The 22,849-nt window shown below is 43.9% G+C and overlaps 1 protein-coding gene across 4 annotated transcripts in view; it reads left to right on the forward strand.

The window, feature by feature from the left end:
- JADE3 (jade family PHD finger 3) overlaps nt 1-22,849 on the forward strand; it is an 84,288-nt gene that overhangs the window by 28,738 nt on the left and 32,701 nt on the right. For 3 of the 4 annotated variants that reach the window (XM_073353379.2, XM_073353368.2, XM_073353387.2), the window contains 2 exons: nt 13,144-13,203; nt 15,053-15,135. In XM_073353379.2, the coding sequence (XP_073209480.1) occupies nt 13,155-13,203; nt 15,053-15,135 (132 nt within the window). In that variant the 5' untranslated portion in view covers nt 13,144-13,154. The remainder of the gene's footprint in view (nt 1-13,143; nt 13,204-15,052; nt 15,136-22,849) is intronic. The other variant, XM_073353394.2, reaches the window with a different exon arrangement.

The raw sequence follows: 22,849 nt of genomic DNA on the forward strand, positions 1-22,849 counted from the left end.
TCTCTTTCAACCAGGTGACCCTGAATGATATCTCACTCTCCTGAGAATAACACAGAGAGATAAAGAACGGATGTTGTTTGAACGCCAGCAAACATACACTGCAATGCTTTGTTGTACAATGATTCCCGAGTACGTGTTACTGGCCTGGAGTGGTAAAGTGTCCTACCATGGTAGGACGTAATAAGGTTGCCCTCCCCAGAAACCTTTTGCAAAGGTTTTGGGAGTACATCCAGGAGAGCTGCGAATGCCAGGACAAATTAATCCTTTCACATGCTTGCTTTTAAACCATGTATAGTATTTTAAAAGGTACACTCACTGGAGGTCCCTTCTCCGCCTGTCGGGGCCAGGAGGCAGCCTTGGGTGGGTTCGGGGGGTACTGGCTCCAGGTCTAGGGTGAGAAGCAGTTCCTGGCTGTCGGGAAAACCGGTTTCTCCGCTTGTTTGCTGTGAGCTATCTTCTTCGTCCCCAAAACCTGCTTCCGTATTGCCTCCATCTCCATTGAAGGAATCAAACAACACGGCTGGGTAGTGGTGGCTGAACCCCCTAAAATGGCATGCAGCTCATCATAGAAGCGGCATGTTTGGGGCTCTGACCCGGAGCGGCCGTTTGCCTCTCTGGTTTTCTGGTAGGCTTGCCTCAGCTCCTTCAGTTTCACGCGGCACTGCTTCGGGTCCTTGTTATGGCCTCTGTCCTTCATGCCCTGGGAGATTTTGACAAAGGTTTTGGCATTTCGAAAACTGGAACGGTGTTCTGATAGCACGGATTCCTCTCCCCATACAGCAATCAGATCCCGTACCTCCCGTTCAGTCCATGCTGGAGCTCTTTTGCGATTCTGGGACTCCATCATGGTCACCTCTGCTGATGAGCTCTGCAGCTTGTCACCTGCAGCTTGCCACGCTGGCCAAACAGGAAATGAGATTCAAAAGTTCGCGGTTCTTTTCCTGTCTACCTGGCCAGTGCATCTGAGTTGAGAGCGCTGTCCAGAGCGGTCACAATGGAGCACTCTGGGATAGCTCCCGGAGACCAGTACCGTCGAAGTGTCCACAGTACCCCAAATTCAACCTGGCAAGGCCAATTTAAGCGCTAATCCACTTGTCAGGGGTGGAGTAAGTAAATCTATTTTAAGAGCCCTTTAAGTCGAAAAAAAGGGCTTCATCGTGTGGATGGGTGCAGGTTTACATCGATTTATCGCTGTTAAATTCAACCTAAAGTCATAGTGTAGACCAGGGCTAAGGAAGAAGAGGTTTCAGAGTAGCAGCCGTGTTGTCTGTGTCCGCAAAAAGAACAGGAGTACTTGTGGCACCTTAGAGACTAACAAATTTATTAGAGCATAAGCTTTCGCGGACTACAGCCCACTTCATCGGATGCATAGAATGGAACAGATACATACATACAAACAAGTTGGAAGTTACCATACAAACTGTGAGAGGCTAATTAGTTGAGCTGTTATCAGCAGGAGGGGAAAAAAAAACCCTTTTGTAGTGATAATCAAGATGGCCCATTTAGACAGTTGACAAGAAGGTGTGAGGATACATAACTTAAGGAAATGAATCTATCCTCACACCTTCTTGTCAACTGTCTAAATGGGCCATCTTGATTATCACTACAAATGTGTTGGTTTTTTTTTTTCTCCTGCCGATAATAGCTCATCTTAACTAATTAGCCTCTCATGGTTTGTATGGTAACTGCCAACATACATACGTGTGTGTGTGTAGAGGGAGATATATTAGAGCATAAGCTTTGGTGGGCTATAGCCCACTTCATTGGATGCGTAGAATGGAACATAGTGAGACGTGTGTGTGTGTGTGTGTGTGTATCTATGCATCCGATGAAGTGGGCTGTAGCTCATGACAGCTTATGGTGTAATAAATTTTGTTAGTCTCTAAGGTGCCACAAGTACTCCTGTTCTTTTTAAGGAAGGAGATTCCACCACCTCCCTAGGTAACCCATTCCAGTGCTTCACCACCTTCCTTGTGAAAAACTTTTTCCTAATATCCAACCTAAACCTCCCACACTGCAACTTGAGACCATTACTCCTTGTCCTGTCAACAAGTGGAGAGTAGAATAAACCTTTTCAGTGCAAATGTGTATCTTGAGATAAAATGTGTGGGGAGATTCATGACACTTTGATGTGACGATGGGAAGTGGGTATTGACTTGCTGCATAGAAGTTTGTGGTCCTACTGCCTTGTGGCAAACTGTTAGAATGACAAACGTTTGAGGAGCAGGGACTACACCTGTCTCTTTCTAGAAACAGTTCTCAAACACTTCAATGGGTACTACTGCTTCAATAGCAAATCTAACATTCCGAGGGATAATTTAAAAGTATATTTATTTTAGTATGGAGGAAGCCTGGGGATCTCTCTCTGCTTTAGAGCAGGGGTTCTCAGCCTTTTTCTCTCTGAGGCCGCCTACAACATAGTATTAAAAACTCCACGGCCCACCTCTGCCACGACAACTGTTTTTCAGCATATAAAAGCCAGACCAGTGTTAGGGGTTAGCAAACAGGGCAACTGCCTGTGCTCCATGGCACATGGGGCTCCAGAAAGCTAAGTTGCTCAGGCTTCAGCCCCGGGTGGCAGAACTCAGGGTCCTGGGCTTCAGCCCTGTGCTGTGGGGCTTCAGCTTTCTGTCTGGGCCTCGGCAAATCTAATGCTGGCTCTGCTTGTCGGCCCTCTGAAACTTGCTTGCGGCAGGAGGCCCTGGACCCCTGATTTGAGAACCACTGCTTTAGAGATATACGGTGACTAATGATTGAACTGTTAACTCTTTTCTTTTGCCTGGTCTTGTTACCTCTTTTGAACCATTTGTACTGCAAATAAAGTGCACTTTGATAGCTAAGGTTGTTTTGTGACATTATTTGCTTCTCCTGTCTTTCAACAATCTATTCCTTTGATTTCTGAACAGAAAGGGTGAATGGGTAGAGTGTCTTAAGAAAAATGCTCTATGCCAATATGCTTTTATATTAATTTAGTTTCTTAAAAACAAGTTGACAACGTTAATCTGTCCTGATTTTTCTTTTGATCAAACCTGGTTAATCTATGGGATAACGGTAATCGGGGGGGGGGGAGGGTTGACTTTGTTGGATTTGCTCTAAAAACAGCTATTTGAGGCAGCTGCATTTTGGTGAGAGAGACGTCTAATTGGAAAACAATGGGCATCTATATGTGATCTTGTTTAATGGGTAGTACTCTAGTTTCATCTTGCCTGTGGGGCAGACCTCTTCCTGTCTACCACAAACCTTACAGATTGGGGGAATTCAGATGTTGGCTGGGGTGAAGGAGTTTCATTTAACTCCCAGTCTTGCCTAACCTCCTGTTAATTGGAGTGTTATCCAATGGGTTCTTCTGTGGCTGGATTTTTCAAAGGTATTTAGGTGCCTAAAGATGCAGAAATCAGCTTAGTGGGCAAAACGCCTCTAATTCGCTTTGTGGGAGTTACGTGCCTAGGAGCTTTTGAAAACTCCTACTAGGCACCTAAATACAGCTTGAAAATCTGTCCCCAAGACTCCATAGCATATGAGTGCACACATTTTAATTTGCTATTCCTACCAAGGTGGCAGCACAGGAACTGGGTCCAGTGTTTCTTGAAGATGGATGCCAGCAGGGGAGAAGGGAGGGGAATTGGGAAGCTGACCATAGTTGACCATAATTTCATCATAAACCACCAGAATTCCTCTGGGGGGGTCTAGGTCCCTGGGTGACTTGTTTTTACTTGCTAAGACCCAGGTTCAGCTTCCATTTTCTTTCTTTCTTTTTTTTTTTAAACAGCTGATGACCTCATTAGGAGCTGCAGCCTTCCTTTCCTTTTCTTCAAGTGTTTGTGAGGTCATCAGCTGTTAAAAGGCAAACAGAACCCTGAGAAGTTGAACTCCTGTTTTGGCAGGTAAAAAGCCTTCCAGATTACAATTTAAAGCTATATCAACGAGCTGGAATCTGAGTCAGACTCAGCTGTAAATGTGAATGTGGGCCGCATCGGGGACATGACCAGCTTCTGTGTTTTGTATTTAGTTTATTTTTAAAAAAATGCATGTTTGTATTTAACTTCTTTATCATCCTATTTTTCAGAGCTCTTATTAACCCTCCTGTTGTCACTGTATTTAGGTGCAGCAGCTACAACATGTTGACTGCTAGTCCCTGTGATTTGCAGCAAATTGTGTCTTTTTGAAGCATTACAGTAGGAAGCTTTTTGTTTACAGTAACCTGCATTAAAGTAAAGCTGAAACGTCTCTAAGGGGAGTTGTTGGTGTGCCTAAGTGTTTTTATTTAATGATTTGAGATTTAGAATAATGTCGTGATAGTTGGTTTTGTTTTTGTTTTCTTTTGTTGTTTGACCGTACAAAAACATAGCAATTGTTTTTGGTGAGTGAGTTCCATAGACTGGAAGTTATAGTAGTTATATCAGCGCAAAAAGTGCGTCCCTTTTTTTAGTCCTAAATATTGTATGTTTTTCTGGTTTCTTCTTTTTTGGATATTATCTTCTCCTCCTGGATTGCAATCATTGCTTTTCTGCCATAAAATGTATCTGTGATGCTGAAGAGTGCAAAAACATAAGCAATGTGACCAGATACAGGGAGGTGGGAGAGACATGCATGCATGCATGCATGCATGCATACATACTCACTTGGCATCTGTTATCCATGTTATCTCCAGCTTGATAGCAAGATGTATAATTTGCAAGTGTTTAACCTCTTATTTGTTCTTCTTCCTGATCTTGCATTGTCTCCCTCTCATCATTTATTCACCAGTAGCTACTCTAATAACTTGCAGTATTGGGGGGATATTTTTTTCATAGAATTTTGTGTGTGCAGCAGAGAAGGAGGTACCTTTTGAATTTGTCTGCTGTGTCTTATTGGTTTAACTAGTGCATGCTTGTTCTTTCCTAGTTTGTAGTTAGTGCTTCTAGAATTAGAATCTCAGTGCAGAGCATATGGTAACTTACTAGTGTTAGTACTTACGTGAGCAGTCTCACCTAAACTAAGTCTTCATCTGCGATCAAGTAATGACCTGACAGAGCTCTGTCACGTGAGTGTTGCATCAGAATTGGAACTGCTTTAGATTTAGTTGCTGAGTAAGAACCTACTGAGTTTCATTTTATTTCTGACCCTTGATTATTGAATATATTGCTACTTGTGTCAGGTAGAATCAGAATTTATCCTTCTCTCAGGAGTTCTATAAAATGAATAATTAAAAGAAGAAGTAACAGCATCTTCCCTTTTTGGAGATTACCAATCATGCATGAATTCCCAGACTGTGTGACACCAATATAACTGCTCTCTCCAACACTGCCTTCTGGCATAGGGTGCGAGGCCTTTTGTAGATGTAGCCCACGTATTTGGGCATTCTAGCTATTTCCATTTGGTGACTGATTCCTTCCTACAAAGCATAAAAATTTCAAGTTAAATACTTGGAGCTATTTTGTAGTTCTATATAATACGGCTTGCCTAGTCTTGTGACATTGGCTCTCACATCTGATCCTTTAACGTACTGGGCTTCCAGCAGTAGAACAGCCTGGTCATGAGACATCAGCTACCACTGGGTATATCAGCATGCTGAACCCACACCTGTTCTTACAGGATTTGTTATGTCCTTTGGGTAGGATTTCAATACTACGTGTTCCTACTACGCTTGAGGACCCAGCTGCTCCACTATCCTCCCACTCACTGTCTAGTGCTTCTCTTTAAGATGTTTCTGCCCACTTCCTTCAGAGGAAACCCTGGCTATTTCTGAGATACTCAAGAAAATGGAGATCTGACTCCACTGGTGCTTTATCAGTATTGCTTTCTCTTCCTGACCATCCTGTAGGACAGGGGTGGGCAAACTATGGCCCGTGGGCTGGATCCAATTTGGATCCAGCCTGCGGGATTGTCACCCTTATGGTGTTGCAGGCCCCGCGCTGCTCTCAGAAGCAGCCAGCACCACATCCCTGGGGCCCAAGGGGGATGGCCGAGGCAGAGGGCTTTGTGCATTGCACTTGCCTCCAGGCACTGCCACCCCCAGCTCCTATTGGCTGGGAACAGGGAACCACAGCCAATGGGAGCTTTGGGGGAGGTACCTGGAGGCATGGCAAGTGCAGCACGTGGAGCCCTGTGGGCGCCCCCCCCCCTCCTCCAGGGGCCACACAGGGATGTGGTTCCAACCACTTCCCAGAGCGGCGCGGCATGGGGCCAGGGCGGGCGGGCAGGCAGGGAGCCTGCCCTGGCCCCGGTGCTTGCTGCTACCACCCTGGAGCCACTTTAGGTGAGTGGTGCTGGGCCGGAGCCCGAACCCCTCCTTCCTCCTGTCCCCCCAACTCCCTGCCTGCACCTTTGACCCCTCCTGGACCCCAGCTCCATGCCCTGAGCCCCCTGTCGTACCCCTCCTTTGGCCCAGTCCCTTGCCCTGAGCCCATTCCTGCACACCGAACCCCCTCCCGCACCCCAAACCTCTTCCCCGGCCCTGCATACAGTTTCCCCACCCAGATGTGGCCCTTGACCCAAAAAGTTTGCCCACCCCTGCTGTAAGATGAGTTCTCATATTCTCAAATCTATTAAATATCTTTGGCAAATGGAGGAATTTCTGAGGGCTCAGATTGACTCCAAATAGGTTCCCATGGTGGGTGATCCATGGGGATTACCGTTTAGCAGCTGTCTCCTTTCCAAACTCAGTTGCTCCCTGCCAAGAACGATCCGGGCCTGATGGGTGATCGCAGTTCTTGCATAGATGTTCTGGAAAGCAATAGCCTCTACTCAGGCTTAATAAAAACAAGTCCTTTCAGGTGTCGTGAGGGCTATAGTGGGCACTTAGAATTGCTTACCACAGGCCTTTGGAAGTAGTGTCTTACACTTTTGACAGCCTGTAATACCCCTGATGGAATCTGGGAATGATGAAGATAAAACTTCCCTGAATTTGGCCTTGTTGAAATAAGTCAGCTCAGTGACACTAGTAAAACAATATCTGCTGTGTCCTGAAGGCTGAGGATCTCCATGGGCAGATCTGATCTTTGCTAGCACTAAGAAGCTAGGCAAAGTTCTCAAAGTACATAAATCTCTCCAGGAGATGATGGATGAGAAATGAGGTGCCTATGATAGGAATTCCTCTTTTACTTGTCTGTTCTGGAAATGAGCTGTAGCTCACGAAAGCTCATGCTCAAATAAATTGGTTAGTCTCTAAGGTGCCACAAGTACTCCTTTTCTTTTTGCGAATACAGACTAACACGGCTGTTACTCTGAAACCTATTTTCAGTGTACCATACTCAGAGGACATTTGTGGGTTTAGAGAGGAAAACCTCTAATGTATTGTCATATTCAGGTATGAATGAACTTTCTTTTCAGGAGGGCCTTGCAAAGGGGTTGAGTTAATTGTTAGGGGGCTTATTCCTTCACCCACTTACTTCCCTGGTCCTTCTCGCATGAACAGAGAGCAACAATACCCGAAGTCCAAAGGTGCAAACAATTCGATGTTTATTGGGGTGAACTTCCAGCAAGCATGATTCCAGTTTCCTTCCTTAGTGTCCTCCTTCCCAGCTCTGACACCACAGAGCCTTAGACCTGTGTCCCTGTTCCCATTCCTGCCCTTAGCCAAACATGATTCCAACTTCCTTACTCCCATTCCCTGTTCCCATTTCCCCCTTTAGCAAAACATGATTCCAATTTTCTTACCCCCATTCCCTGTTCCCATTTCCCACACCCACATGCCCATGCCCACCCCCACCCACCCACCAACTCACTTCCGCATTGACTACAGATTATATAGTAAAACTTGAGTTCTGCTTAGCTATACCTTAACCAATCATTTTCCTGAAATTTAACTAACCAATCCTAACATATTGTAACATGATTATGTAACCAATTATATCCCACCACCTTAATTAGTTTACACCCAGCAAAATTAATTATACAGCAGACAGGAACAATCACAGAATCAGACAGATTATACAGACAAACAATAGCAAAGTGGGAACTACAATGACAAGACAATACAGAAGTGAGGATTTCACATCCCAGCTATTGATAAGTGAGTTCTTGCCAGACCAGAAGTGAGCTGTAGCTCACGAAAGCTTATGCTCTAATAAATTGGTTAGTCTCTAAGGTGCCACAAGTACTCCTTTTCTTCTTGCCAGACAGGATGCTATCAAACTAAGTTTCCTTTTACATTTTCTAGGCACTTCCCTTTCTCTGGAGGTGATAGGAATACAATCCTGTCCTGATAGTGCTTAACAGCCCAATAGCACCTTATTTCAATGTGACTAGTTTGGAATGTGAGGATGTGACTGTTCGCTTCCCAGTTTATGGCTGCCTCTGCTGCTTAGCCAAATGCCTGAGCCTAAGCACAGGGTCACAAACTGTCACAGTAAGAGAAGGCCCTTACACTGGCAGACAGTGGTTTTGATTCTTTATTTTATACCTCTGGAACTAGCCAAGTGATAAGAATACACCTAAATTCTTAGAGTATAGGCCTTTACAGACAGGCCTGAATATCTATATCCTAACATTAATTTCCTTGCATCTGAGAACGAGGTATTCAGTAGTAAAGGATCTGACTCAGTTTCTTTTCAAGGGGATTGGGAAGCATTGGGTTTTCTGGATTTCTTTTTAGATCTGCTGACATATTGCGTCCTTTGTTCATGGAATTTTAGCCTGCTGTTGAAAGATTGGATAAATCCAGCCGTTGGAAACTTGGGTTCCCATTTGGTTCCTTACTCTAAAGACAAGGTTCTTGGCAGCTGTTTTTTTATGAGGAGAGTTGCAGGGTTTTTTTGTTTAGTGGAGGGACCCTTTTGTTTTCTACATAGATGGGGAAGTGGCTAAGCTGTTCTCCCAGCCTGCCCCCCAGAAGTTGCTTATTTTTAGATCTCGAGAACCATACTTAATTGAATCCTAAAGAGTGTGTGACTCTGGGACCCTTTTCCTGGTGGCCTAAGGGTAGTATCCAGAAGACTTACATGGCAAGATGAGACCACCACATTTTTGGGATGAAAGCTTACTCTTCTATAGCATCATTAGCCTTCTGGTTCCCCTCTACAGGCTGGAACAGAGGTGTAAATCCACTGTCTGAGCTATTGTAAGAAAGTTCCAAGAAACCTAATTAATAGGTTTAAAAAAAACCCCCATTTTAACTATGGAATTGTTTTCATAGTTGTGCTAAGCACTTTAGAGCTTAGCTGTTTTCTTTCCTTTCTCTATATCTGTAAATGAAAGTAGCTATTATGTTTGCCATTCCAGCTCATATCTCTGTGTATAAGCCATAATTAAATTTGGCATCTCCTGTCTACCAACTATCTTTGCCAAATGCAGACTCACCAATCTAGGCTTTGTCGTATTTCTATTATAGTGCTGTCCCTTGACATGTTTAACCCCTTCAGGCAAACGTTTATGTTGCACTCTTTAAACAGTTGAGTTCATAGCACCTAACAAGGCAGTTCTATCGCTGTGTAACTGTAGATTTGTAACTGATCCCAAACTTTCAGCACCTTTAGCAATTGTTTAAAAAGCTCAACTGACTATAAAAACAAAACCAGCAGCAACCACTCAAACCATCTATTAAAAGGCAAATGAGGAATAATACCTTATGCACACCCAAGAATTAGCCTTCCAGCAGTGTCCCCCTTTGCAACATATCCAGAAAGTCAACAGGTTAGAGCTATTTCAAACCAAGGGGGAGCAAGCTTCAAAGCCAGGAGAGTACCCTGTTGTAGAGAAAGCCAGCCCTTTTATACTGAGGGGACTTCAGCTTGAGCATGTCTGGTGATTTTGTCTGCTACAGTATGGCATGAGATGACATGCGAGCTCTTAGGCAGGTGAGTGCCAAGACATTTAGGGCTTTGTTGGTCAAACCTTAAACTCCAGTCTTAGCTGCTGCTGATTCCTACCTTGGTCTTCCCTATCACATCGCCAACACCCAACAGCTAACCCTAAGGGCACGTCTTCACTAGCAATGTTAAAACGCTGCTGCGGCAGCACTTTAAACGTGGCCGTGTAGTCGCGGCACTGCCACGAGGGGAGTAGCTCCCCGTGCGGGAGTGCAGTCTATGCTGCCACGTTACAGCGCTGAAACTTGCAGCACTCGGGGGGTGTTTTTTCACGCCCCTGAGCGAGAAAGTTGCAGTGTAGACAAGGTCTAAGACTAATACCGCGACAAACATGCTGCCCCAGAAACTTATTTAAACTGGAACCCCTCCAACTCTAACACTTTTGGAGTTCTTGAGATTCTCATGCCTAAAAGGATTCACATAACAGTTCATTGGTCTGATGCTAGCCCACTCTATGCTTAGTTTCTATGTGTAGTTTGAAATTCTGCATGGCTGGAAAATGTGAGGAAGCTCTCCTGTTGGGACATAAGCTTGGCTGGGGTGTGGCTGCTTTGTTTCTGCTTCAGTGTGGGAAGTCGCTATTTGAGTTATTAGCTTCAGATGAATCTTGCATAGTAAGGGCCAAGTTAAGACTAAAATAGCCATAGATATGGTGGTTGTTTTTCTTTTCTTGTATAGTTCAGTTCGTAATTCAGTTTTGTTTAGGATTATATTACCCATTGTACACATTACATTAACCTTGTTAGCAGCTATTTTACTTTAGCGTGTATTAAAACAAACTTGGCAACATTGTCTCCTGCACAAACTTACACAAATGCCACCTCAGCCAAAAAAGACTTCAGTAGAGTAGGTGTCCTCGCACAAAGAATTTTGAAGTCTTAACTTTAGTAATGCAGTTTTTATAAACCGAGAACTTGAGGTGAAAAATCTTTCTCTCTAGAGGAAGGACATCAAAGGTATTCTTTAAATATATATTTGCTATTAAGATTATATTCCGTAAATTCAAGCCTGTAAAAATGCCTGGCGGTCCCCTCCCTGTCAATCTCGGAGGGAGTCAGTGCCCCCCGTGTTGTCTCATTCCGCTACGTCTGGAACAATGGGAAATTAGCTGTCTTGGGTGTCCAGGCCCTCTGAGTGGGGCTGAGCAGTCATCAGGCTCTGGGGCGCAAGCCCTTAGGCAAGGGGGAGCTCCAAATAGTCTAGGGCTCTGGCAGACCAGTGAATAGTCTAGTCTCAGGCAGGGTGGACACCAAGCAGTCTTAAGGTTCTGGCCTGCAGGCAGGGCAGAACAATTAATCTAGCATCCTAGCTCTTGTGGACAGTAAACTAACACAGGCCTTCTGGCGTAAGGTAGGGTGGTAGGAGAACCCGGGCCCACCCGGCTCCCAGCCCAGGGCCCGAATAGTGGCAGGGTGTTTTGCTGCTGGGTCAGTGGGGAATCCAGCTGCAACACGCTGACCTGTTGTCAGGCAGCACTGCAGCTGGACTACTGTCAGCTGTCCCTGGGCTACTTCTTTTCCTTCCCTTGGGGTGTACCTGCATCCAAGGGTTGTCCTCTATCTTCCCGGATACACCGCCAATGGTAGTTCCAGCAGCATCTTGATGTCTGGAGTGGTGGGGCACTCTGGAAGCTCAGACAAGTCCTTGGGACAGCAGAGGTGGTCCTTGGCATCCCGCTCCAGCAGTAGGGGAGAAGTATCTGTCTCCCTTGGCAGCTCCAGCCCGACTGAGCTGCAGGGTCAGCCTTTTATACTTCCTGTACCACTCTCCTTATTCCGGTGGTGCGGGCATGGCTTGCCTGGCTTCACCCATCAGGGTGTAAGTGGCCATCCCTGCCTGTCATGCTTGGAAGGAGGCCACACCCTTTTCACTACAAAGCCCTTAAACTGAAAACCAGTGGAGATTTTGAGTAATTTAACGATTCCACTGAAATTCAAAGCTTTCTGAAAGGCTCCCTGTACTAGAAATCCTGTTTGTCCCATGGGCTTTGGGTACTTTCAAGAACCATTGATAAGTGTTTAATACAAAATGTGCTAGTCTTTTTTTAGCAGTTTTTGTAGGAAGGAAGTTTTCATCTAATAAAGTAAGCTTATGGTATGGACAAGCAATTCTGGTACAGCAAACACTTTAATGTGGTACTGCTGCCTTTCAGTAAAGCATGGTGAGGAATTGGGATAGAGAGGTGCAGATAGCCTGTTTAGATGTCCAAGATCCCTTAATTTTGTGAGAAGGCTATCACTTTAATTAGGCAACTATCAATTTTTTATTACACTGTCACTGGGGCACGTAGACCTGTAAAAATGTATTTGGATTTATGCTGACACTTTTTTTTGATTGGCATATCAGATATTTTAAATGATTCTTTCTTTTGGCTCAAATTTTCCTTCCTCTCTCTGCTTGTCTTCTAAACTTTTTTAAAATAGAAACCTAAAAAATGTTGGCTTATGAAACCAATGATGCAGTCATAGAATTGTTATTGACGCTGTCACTTTTCAGACTCTTGAAAGTGCACTTCTGGTATATAAGCTTTTCTTTTAAATAAAGCTCTAGTCTGACTATTTAAATTACTATTCTTCAGTGTTGTCTGAATACCCTCAATTTAAAATGTACCCTTACATGTTCACACAACCCTCTTTTCTTTTTTTCTTTTTCTTTTTTCACTTATCTCCCTGTCTTATTCTATTGCCATCTTATTTCTGTGCTTCTGCCCACTCCACTAGCAACTGCCACCATGGCAACTCTTCCTTTAGCTGAGCAGATGGGATATAGAAAACAACCAATGTTGAGCGGGTTGAACTTCTAAAAAAAAAAAAAGTTTAAAGGAGACATTTTGTTTGTGATTAACTCTGAGGATATTAAATCTCATAAATAGAGCTGTGTGTGCCTGGCCACTACATTTTGTTTGTGATTAACTATTGCTAGATCTCCAGGTATTTACATTAACTTGAGAAAACTCTTCAGAGAAATCCTGCTTTGTGTGTGACTAGCCTGCTGTGAACCAGCAGGATCCACAGAGACTTTGGACATGTCTGCACTGCCCCACAGTTTGGATTATGTTCGTGTGAATAGCAGTGCGCACCAAAGTGCTGCATGGTAACTCCCCTGTGTGAATGTTGCAGATGTGAACTAAAAGGTTCCTATTTTTCATTAATGTAAGCATTTTAAAACAGGAGTAATTGAGGCAAATTAGGAACTTCTTAGTTTGCGCCCGCAGCATCAATGGAGAAGTTACAGTGCAGCAGCTTGGTATGTGCTGCTATTCACACCCCCATAGTCCAAACTGCGGGGAAGTGTGTAAGCAAGTCCTTTGATTGCCTGGTAGAATGGATGGTATCAACTTTCTTTCTGTCTTTAGGATGCGTCAGGATGAAACGCCACAGGCATCTAAGCACCAGTGACAGTTCAGACAATGAGAGTAAGTAGTATGCATTAATCTTCCCTTGGTCTATCGCCCCCTTATGGTTTCCTCCTGTGGCTTGAGGGCAAACTGTTTTATCTTTTTTTTTTTTTTTTTTTTAAACAAGTTTGATTTCCTTTCCTTTTTTGCTTTCTCCAAAATTCAAAATACTGAAATCTATCATCAGAAGAAATGAAATTACAAAACCTGATAATTTCAGGAAGAGAATTTGAATCTTGTGCAGAATTTGAACGTAATGTGTACTTTTAGAGAAAATTCCATAATGCAGGAGAGCATGCGCTCTTGAGGAAAATTGGGTGTAGTCAGAAATATATATATTTTTGAAGTGTGTGTGTGTGTGTGTGTGCGCGAGTGTGAGAGAGAGCACCCAAAGTCTGTAAGCTGATCCATATGAATGATTGGTCTAGCCTGTGCAGAGCCTCAGTGGAAAAATTTTAATTGTAGGGGTAGAGAACTGTTTGTGGGAGAAGGTATGTGTAGTTGGGTATCTGAAAACACTTCGCTTAGGATGTGTTTTTACACTTCTGTTAAGTGTGCCTAGAGATGAATGGGACATCCTTTTTAGCATTTATATAAATGGCAGTTGGGCTCCACAGGGGTTCAGGATTCTGCCCATAAAGATCAGCGTGAGGATTGAGATCTAAATGGAAAAGATGTCTACCAAATGTCTTAAGCTTTTGTCTTAATTTTCTTGGCACACTTTTGGTTTATATTTTTGTCTTTCCCTTCAAGATACTGAGTTGTGGGTCTAGAGGCCCTGGATCAAATTGTGTAAACTCTTCAGAGCAGTGACTGATCTGTTTTTGTTAAGCATGACATAAATCTGACAGTATTAACAGCTGATGTTGCATTTGAGTCACACAGGCATGATATATTGCATCACATATTGACCCAGTATCTTCTTAAAAACTTGGCAGTGCAGTGACAGTGATATTTGTGCATCTCTGCACTTTAGAGAATCAAGATGGCATTAAACTAGTCTCCCTCAGTCCTCCTGCACTCTTACTCCCTCCAATATTGCCTGCATTGGGTGTAAAACTAAGGTCCTTGTAAGCTGCGTTGCTACGCAGCAGGCTCTCAAGGGCTGTGCAGGTGGGGAGAGGTGCCCCTTCCCTGGCCTGGCCCTGGCGGAGCTGTTGGGGAGAGGAGAGGTGCCCCTCCCCCAGCCCTGAGCTGCTGCTGTGGCGAGAGAGGGCTGGGTGGAGTCCTCTCCCCACTGCAGCACCGGGGGAGCCTGCACTCCAAACCCCTCATCTCTGGTCCCACCCCAGAGCTCGCATCACAACCCTCTGCCTCAGCCCTACCCCAGAGTCCACACCCCAGCCTCAACCCTTTGCCCTAGCCCTGAGCCCCTCCTGTACCCCAATCTCCTCATCCCCAGCCACACCCAGGAGCCTGCACCCCTCGACAGTGCCCTTACCCTCTGCACCCTAGCCCTAAGCCCCCTCTCACACTCCGAACCCCTCGGCCACACCCCCAGCACACATCACTTCCATATTGGTGCACATAGCAAAATTGATTCCGCACTTGGACGTAAAAAATTAGAGGGAACATTGCTGGTGGAAAGGGAAGGAATCTGCATAATCGTGTCCTCTCTGCTCTTACCTGGTGTGTATCAGGCAGAGCAGGGAATATTCTGATCATGCTTTCACTTATTCTTTCTGAAACTACACGTATTGAGAAGAGACTGTGGTTGGATTACAGACTTCATGAAAGTTCCTGTTTGGGTACAGCTGACCCAGAAAGATGATTCAAGTCTATAGTGCCTTGCAATATATTGAGGAATTATGTGAAATTCAATGGGTTACAACTAAACTCTTGTATTTTTTTATTTTTTTTTAAATAGGTCCTTCCACTTCCTTTTCCTCTTGTTCCAAATATAGGAGCAAATCAAAAACTCCAGCAAATGAACAAAAGAAACCTGCTGAGGTGAGAACAATGGTAAAAGTTTAGATTGTGGTAATCTGATTATTTTGTAATGTATATTTTTTGTCTCTAAGCTTTGAACTATGGGTTTGGGGGGAGAGGGGTGATTGTGTTAACTGTAAAATCTCTCGAATGAAACTGCATGCTCCCAGTCCACAGACAGGATGTTTGGATAGTAGTATGGAAGTAGTGGTGGTTGGGGTCCAAAATGATTGGTGGGGCTGCAGAGAAGAAGGTGACCCACATGATCTTCTCCCTTGAAGGCTGATCCTATTTGGAAAGTGAAATACAGACACTTCGGTGAGTTTTGCGATGGGGTATAAGGCTGGCTGTTAAGGAGCAGGGGTGCCCTCTTCAGAATGAAACATGGGGACACTTCAAAGGGCAGGATAGGAAAGGACTGTATTTACTCTGTCATTGCCTTACGGTTTTCTTAATTCCAGCCTCATCTCTTCAAATCTAGCTCTTAACTCTGCCATGTCCCCTTGCTGCCTCACCCTTTCTACATGCTTGTCACCAATTGGTTCCACTCCCCTGTGCTTGACCATGTCAACCTAGTCCATCCCCCTGCTGGCTGAGAACCTCCCTAAGACCACTCAGCTCCCTCCAGCCCATCTCTCACCTTCTCAGGAATATCGAACATCTATGCCTATGGGCTGAGTACATGCCCGCTTTCTTAACCTCTCACCCTACTTCCCCAGTATCAGGACGTGCCACACTCCATTGCACACACATGTACCCAGCCTCTGCAGGTGAGAAAATCTATCTTTAGAGACACAGCTCTTCCCTCTCCTATCTGGCTCAGGACTCTATTCCCTAACTCAAATCTCCACTTTCTACCAATGATTGGACCTGGAGAAGCAGGAGCATACACAGTAGGGAGCCCTCTGTAGGGCTGAAGAGAATTGACACCATAGAAGCCTGTATTCCCTGGTCTCTGCTTTCTCCCTCTGTTACGTAGGATGAAGAGATAGCAAGTGTGAAAAATCGGGATGGAGGAGGGAGTAATAGGTTGCCTATATACGACAAAGACTCTAATATCCGGATGGTCCTGATAATATCAAGACATCTGATCACCCTACTGTCACCTGAGGCCTGCATGCTGGAGGACCAGGCTACAGTGATTGCCAGAGGCTAGAGCAGCTTCAGGCACAGTAGCCCACAAGTGATGATGCAGTATATCAGTCATCCTACAAGTATTTACTGTGACCGCTCTGCCACTATATGTGGGGCTTAGCCCCTGATGGTCCGCTTTCCCGTTTGGGAGCATTATGAAGTCTGACATTCTTTCTTAGGGTCTGAAGTAAACTAATCATTCCCTGAGGGAACTATTTTTCTATTTACTTGTTGCCAATCTTGTGCCACGTCCACCCCTCCTTAATCCCTTCCCAAAACCCCCCCTGAAAAACCACAAATGCCCATGTGTGCCAGTGTGACTATTGATAGCTGAGGGAAGTGTGAACTGACAGCATGGGGAAAATGTTTTGATTCTTTAGAATTTAAACCAGAGATTCATGGCTTAAGGTAAAAATGTATGCTGTACAAAATGATAGGCTTTTTAGCCACCTGCTGTGATGGGAGTTGTATAAATAGCTAGACTGGGTTCATCCAGGAAAATGTATGTAGCAAAATTCCTCTGTTTGCGGGGGAGTGCACACAATGAAATGCTGACTACATTTTGTGAATGGACAAGTTTGCCTGTCCTTGTGAGAATTCAAGAGCAGGTGGAAGTCCCTTAATTAAATGCTGCTTACTGGCTTAATGTATTTGGTTTGGTGGCAAAGGGCAATGTCTAAAATGTGTATCTTGTTCTCCCAAAGTTAGTTTTAGCAAGTGTTAATTAAGTTCCCCACTGTTAGTATATGTTTTAAGAGAAACTGAACAAGTGTTCTAAAGCATGGGGGAAGATTGATCAATGGTATATACAGTGGCCTGTCATTTGCACTGCCAAGGAAAAGTCTGTCCTTTTTGGTAAAATGTTTCCTTATGAAATCGCACTCTTCAATAATATGCTTAGATTCTAGTTTTAACCACCGAAATCTTCTTAAGGATTTTCTCTGTACAGTGATTCAGCCTTCGTACCAGAAAGGCAAATATGAACTGCAATTAATGAGAATATTAATGTCTGCCACTATTTTAAATATTCTGTAGCATCATCCCTTTACACAGGCATGCTCTTCCCACCCAGATCCCCATGTTCCTTAAGCTGTGGCTCTCCCATGTCTCCCTGCAGAGGGACTCTCCTATCTTCTCCTATCTCCTATTTTCGCTTCAGCTCCCTTCCACCCGTCTTTATACGCATGTACATATGAACAACAATCAGTATGAAGACTCATCAAATGTATAGCTGTATGTAATAGCTATTGGAAGATAAAATTAGGCATGTCTCTCTCATACTTTAGTTTCCTTTACACGTTACATTTTCTGTCTCTTTACTGTGAGTACGTATCTTTAGCCCCAAAACATGCACTCAGTCTTACTGGCAAACCAAACCATCTTCCAAGTATGAATCTCCTTTTTCAATGAAACTAGAGTGTACTCTGATGAAAAAGAATTAAGTGTCTTTGAACTTCATCAGACCAACTATTTTAATAGTGCTTGAAATCCTGCTTTCCTGCTACAGTGTTTAAAAGGACACTTGCAACTTGAACTTAAAAAAAAAACAACAACAAAAAAACAAACTTAATGTCAAAAAATACAATTTTCTTGTAGAAGAATGTCCTGATTTTTAATTTCTTTTTTAAAACCCTTCTTAAGGGAACATTACTAAACTGCTTGGGTCCAGCCTCAACCCTTTACCCCTTTCTCTCTATGCATGTGACTTTCAGTTGTCTCATCGACTTAAAGGCCAGAAGGAACCATCATGATCATCTAGTCTGACCTCCTGAACAATGCAGGCTACAGAACCTCACCCACTCACGCCTGAAATAGACCCCTAACTGCTGGCTGAGTTACTGAAGTCTTCAAATCATGATTTAAAGACTTCAAGTTACAGAGAATCTGCCATTTACATTAGTTTAAAGCTGTGAGTGACCCATGCCTCATGCTGCAGAGGAAGGCGAAAAACCCCCAGGGTCTCTACCAGTCTGACCCAGGGGAAAATTTCTTCCTGACCCCAAATATGGCGGTCAGTTAGACCTGTAGTCACTCAGAGCTGTGTCCCATTACTGGCCACTGGACATATTTGCTACTAGCTGTTGCAGATTGGCTGCATGCCACTGGAGGCAGTCTTATCATACCATAATTTATCAAGCTCAGTCTTCAAGACAGTTTGATATTTATTGATTGATTGATTTGCCCCCACTATTGACCTTGAAGGCTGTTGAAGAACTTCACTCCTTGTTAGAAACTGTCATCTAATTTCAAGTCTAAACTTACCGATAACCAGTTTATATTAAATTTTTTTTCTTGTGTCAACATTGGCGCTTCACTTAAATACCAGGAAGGGAGAGGACTTATTTACCCTCTGATGTATTTATAGAGAGCAGTCATACCTCCTCTTAGCCTTCTTTTGGTTAGGCTAAACAAACCAAGCTCTTGGAGTCTCTTCTCATAAGGTAGGTTTTCCGTTCCTCTGATCATCCTAATAATCCTTCTCTGCACCTGTTCCAGTTTGAGTTCATCTTTCTTAGACATGGGAGACCAGAATTGCGCACAATATTCCAGATGCGGTCTCACCAGTGCCTTGTATAATACTAACACTTCCCTGTCTCTACAGGATATGCCTTGCCTGATGTATCCTAGGACTGCATAAGCCTTTTTCACGGCTGCATTGCACTGGCAGCTCAGTCATCCCGTATTCAACAAATATACCAAGGTCTTTCTCCTGTCTGTCACTTCCAACTGATAAATCCCCAGATTATAGCAAAAATTCTTGTTAGTCCCTGAGTGCATGACTTTGCACTGTTAAATTTCATCCCATTTTTATCGCTTCAGTTTACAAACTCATCCAAATCTTGTACGATATCCTCTGTATTGGCAGTGCATCTCAGTTTCGTGTCATCTGCAAATTTCATTAAAATACTCCCACTTCTTGTGCCAAGTCATTAATAAACATATTAAATAAGACAGGTCCCAAGACTGATCCCTGAGGAACTCCACTAGTAACCTCTCTCTAGCCTCACAGTTCCTTTCAGTATGACCTGTTGTCTCCTCCTCCTCAAAGGAGAGCAGGTTGGTCTGGCAGGGCCTACCTTTTGTAAAACCATATTGTATTTTGTCCCAATTACCATTAACCTCTACGTCGCCCCCTCCCCTTCCCCCTTTGTGTTTCTTACACAAAGTCTTGGTTTGCTAGGTCTCCAAATTTCTAAACTTAAGTGTTCTCTCCTCCTTCCACCCCCACCTTTGGAGTTTTATAAGTTAAAACTTTAGCTGTTTTCATGATATTAAAGTAATACAGTAGCTGTTGGGCCAAGACCTTTTTTTTTCCACCAGTTAGCTTTAGAGGTTGCTTTGAATAACTTTTTGTTAAGGTTGCAGTAGAGTGAGTGCTCCTTTTCCAAGGGGGAGATTTTCCAAAAGTGCCTAAGGGATTTAGAAGCATGAGTTCCACTGATAGTCACTCGGACTTGTGCTCCTTTAATTCCTGGGAAAATCTCCCCCTTGGAATTTTAAGGAACACAGAGTTCAGGTTGCAGTCTTCAAACAGGGCTCCCATACTATTTTAACTCTCCTCACATAGAAATGCTGGCTTCACATCTTCCCTTCTTTGCTTATGTAGCCCCCTTGGGGTTTAGAGCGCATGGCCCCTTTAAAATTTTCTCCCTGAGAGAGAGGGAGTGCTGGTTGTTCCAGTGGAGTGGAGAGAAGGAGAGCGACAGAGGTGTGTCAAGAAGAAAAGGAGTACTTGTGGCACCTTAAAGACTAACAAATTTATTAGAGCGTAAGCTTTCGTGAGCTACAGCTCACTTCATCGGATGCATAGAATGGAACATATAGTAAATGAACACACGCACAGACACACTCCTTCCTTCCTTCCTTCTTCCTCCTTAGCTTAAGGTGTCAGTAGCTCCAAGCAAGAGAGGTACAGTATGCAGGCCCTCACATAAGCAGTCAAGAACTTGCCTGGAGGGACCAAGCGGCTGACCGCAGATGCCCAAGGACAGGAGGAGCACTGTGCCAGGGAGGGATCACCCAAGAAAGACAAACCAGAGCTGGACCCAGTATATCTGTTGCTCAGAGCTGTATGGAGCTGAGAGTACTAGAGCTGGTAACTTTGCATTGGGAATAAGAAGGGAAGCTGTAGCTAGCGAAGTGGGAGGTTGTCACTTTGTGGATTTTCAGAGAGTGGCAGAAGTGGGCAACAGAGGGGTTTGTTGGGGAAAGTTTACTGGCACCAGAGATGACGAGGAGCACCTGAGATTCACTGCCAGATTGGAACTTTGCCCAGAACTCTTAGTGTAGACACATTGCTCAGTGTCTGTCCTTTCGTATTGTGGTACCACTGGGACTGTGGAACCTCGTGTTGAATGTAATGCTGTTTCACTGCTCCACCTATATTCTCCCCCCCTTGTGTTTTTTTTCCCTTTCATTCATCCCTCTGTAAATAAATATTTCCCTTTCCTATATTCTTTGTACTATTCCGGTGTGTGTTTACTCCCCGGGGTTTGGAACAGGTGCCTTTTGGGTGGAAAGGAGTTTGCCTGCTGCATTCCTGGACAAACCTTTTCTTGGCCAAAACTGCCTGCAGAGGGGATTCTATCTTGGCCACGAGGGCATTAAATTTACTCATAGTATTTCGTATGGACATATCTGACTATAATACGCTGAGATGCTTTGATGCCATACCAACCTTTGCTCTTTTCATGCAAGGTACCCAGTTTTATAACCTGGATGTATGAAGCTTTTATGTAGAGTGATATTGGGAGAATTACCTGCCACATGAAATCATAGGGCCTGACCTTGCAAGCTGCTGATCATTGTCTGCAAGGGTTTGTGCACCTTGCAAGATCAGATCCTGAATGAGAAGTTGGGCATGATTCTGTTGAGAACTTACAAACCTCTTGTGTGTTCCGTGTATGAATGGGCAGTGTGATGGCATATTAAATTAAATGTTGATAAAAGCAAATTAATGCACACTGAAGGAAAAAACTTAAATTGTATACTTTACAGGGTTCCAGCTTAAGTTCATTAATTCAGGAAAGCAACCTGGGCTTAAGTAACTCAGTGAAGACTTCTGCTCAGGATGCAGCTGTGATCAAAAACAAAGTATTGATACTCAAGTAATGGGATGGTGAATAATATGGAGACTGTTATAATTATTTTGTGTAAATTCCTCCATCTTATTTTAAAAGGTTTAATAACATTGTTAGAGCCTTCCTGTGCGGCCCTGGTCAACACCCAGGATTATTGTGTGTGTGTGTGGGTGTTTTTTTTTTTTTTTTGACAAACCAACCTCCAATTCCCTGTATGCAAGGCGTGAGGCGGGTGGGTTGGGCTCCCAAACCTACATAATTACTATTATGCTTTCATCAGTTCACAGATAACGTGGTAGAACCAATTTGACAACATCTTTGTATCTACGTGGGTGGAAACTGAATGTGCATTAATGCATCCAATTTCCCCAGTGGGTCTCTGCAGTTCTTTTTGCCCAATGGAGGAAAATAAGGTGCCTTCAGTGGAGGCTGAGATACAGATCTGGGCTATCCTAAGAGGGATCAATTTCATCCTTGCTGTCAAAAACACCTATTTGAGGCAACTCAGAGTTGCAAATTGGGAACAGAATTATAATTTGGAAGAACTGGCTGGGCAGAGGCATCCTTTGGATTTCCCAGATAGTCAGTCAGTGTTGAGGGCTGTCCCTTTCCTAATGCTAAAGCAATGTTATGACCTGCTACCCTCAGTGGAGTGGCAGTAGTTACAACTAAGACACTTGCTGAAATATCAGTTTGGCCCAGAGACCTCAGAACTAGTGGGTACCTTAGAAATGCTTCATAAACTTCCCAGGCCCATGTCCACTGTGTATATTTTGTTAATGAAGAGAAATTCCATTGATTTAGACTTTTGTGAAAGTTCAGGAAGGAGATTTGAGTCCTTAAAAGAATCTAGGTGGCAGAGCATATTATTAATGTTAAAAATGCCTCTGTCTCAGGCTTTGCTTGATGCAACAAACAATTTTACTCAAAATGTATTGGATGCCACAGAGGTTACACAAGATAAAGGCCATATCCTCTTTGTTGGCACTGTAACAAAGAAAAAGGAACCTTGATGCTTATCCTGTGGGATTGTCCAACGGTCAGGCAGCGGTGGATAGAGGTGGACATGAATTGGTGCTTGGTTTCAGCTGCAAAATCTCTGCTGAAAATTATATCCTAGGTTATGCACCTGCTATGCTGGATTTAACCCCATGATGGACTTTGGTCCTTGGGTGTGGCAATGATCACTAAGCACATAATTTTACAAAAGGTTCTGTAGGGGAATGTGCTTTTAGTAGTTGGACTTCAGCCCCTCTTCCTCCCCAGCCTCTTTGTTCTCTTCCTCATGTCCCCCTACTTGTTTCTTACCCTTCTACATTCCAGTGTGGCTGCTGTTTTCTCTTCCTCCTCAATGCCTAGGTGCCAGTCTCTCTTGTGTGCTGAATAATCTTGGAAGCTATTGTTTCAATACTGGTGCCTGCCAGCGCAGTGAATTCCCCACTACTGGAAGGAGCAGGTGCAGAGAAAGTCTTGCTCCTCCTATAGCCCTAGGATTGAGCATACTCATTTGCTTTGTGGGT

The sequence above is a fragment of the Lepidochelys kempii genome, chromosome 1 (genome assembly GCF_965140285.1).
Source record: "Lepidochelys kempii isolate rLepKem1 chromosome 1, rLepKem1.hap1, whole genome shotgun sequence".
Taxonomy (NCBI): Eukaryota; Metazoa; Chordata; order Testudines; family Cheloniidae; genus Lepidochelys; species Lepidochelys kempii.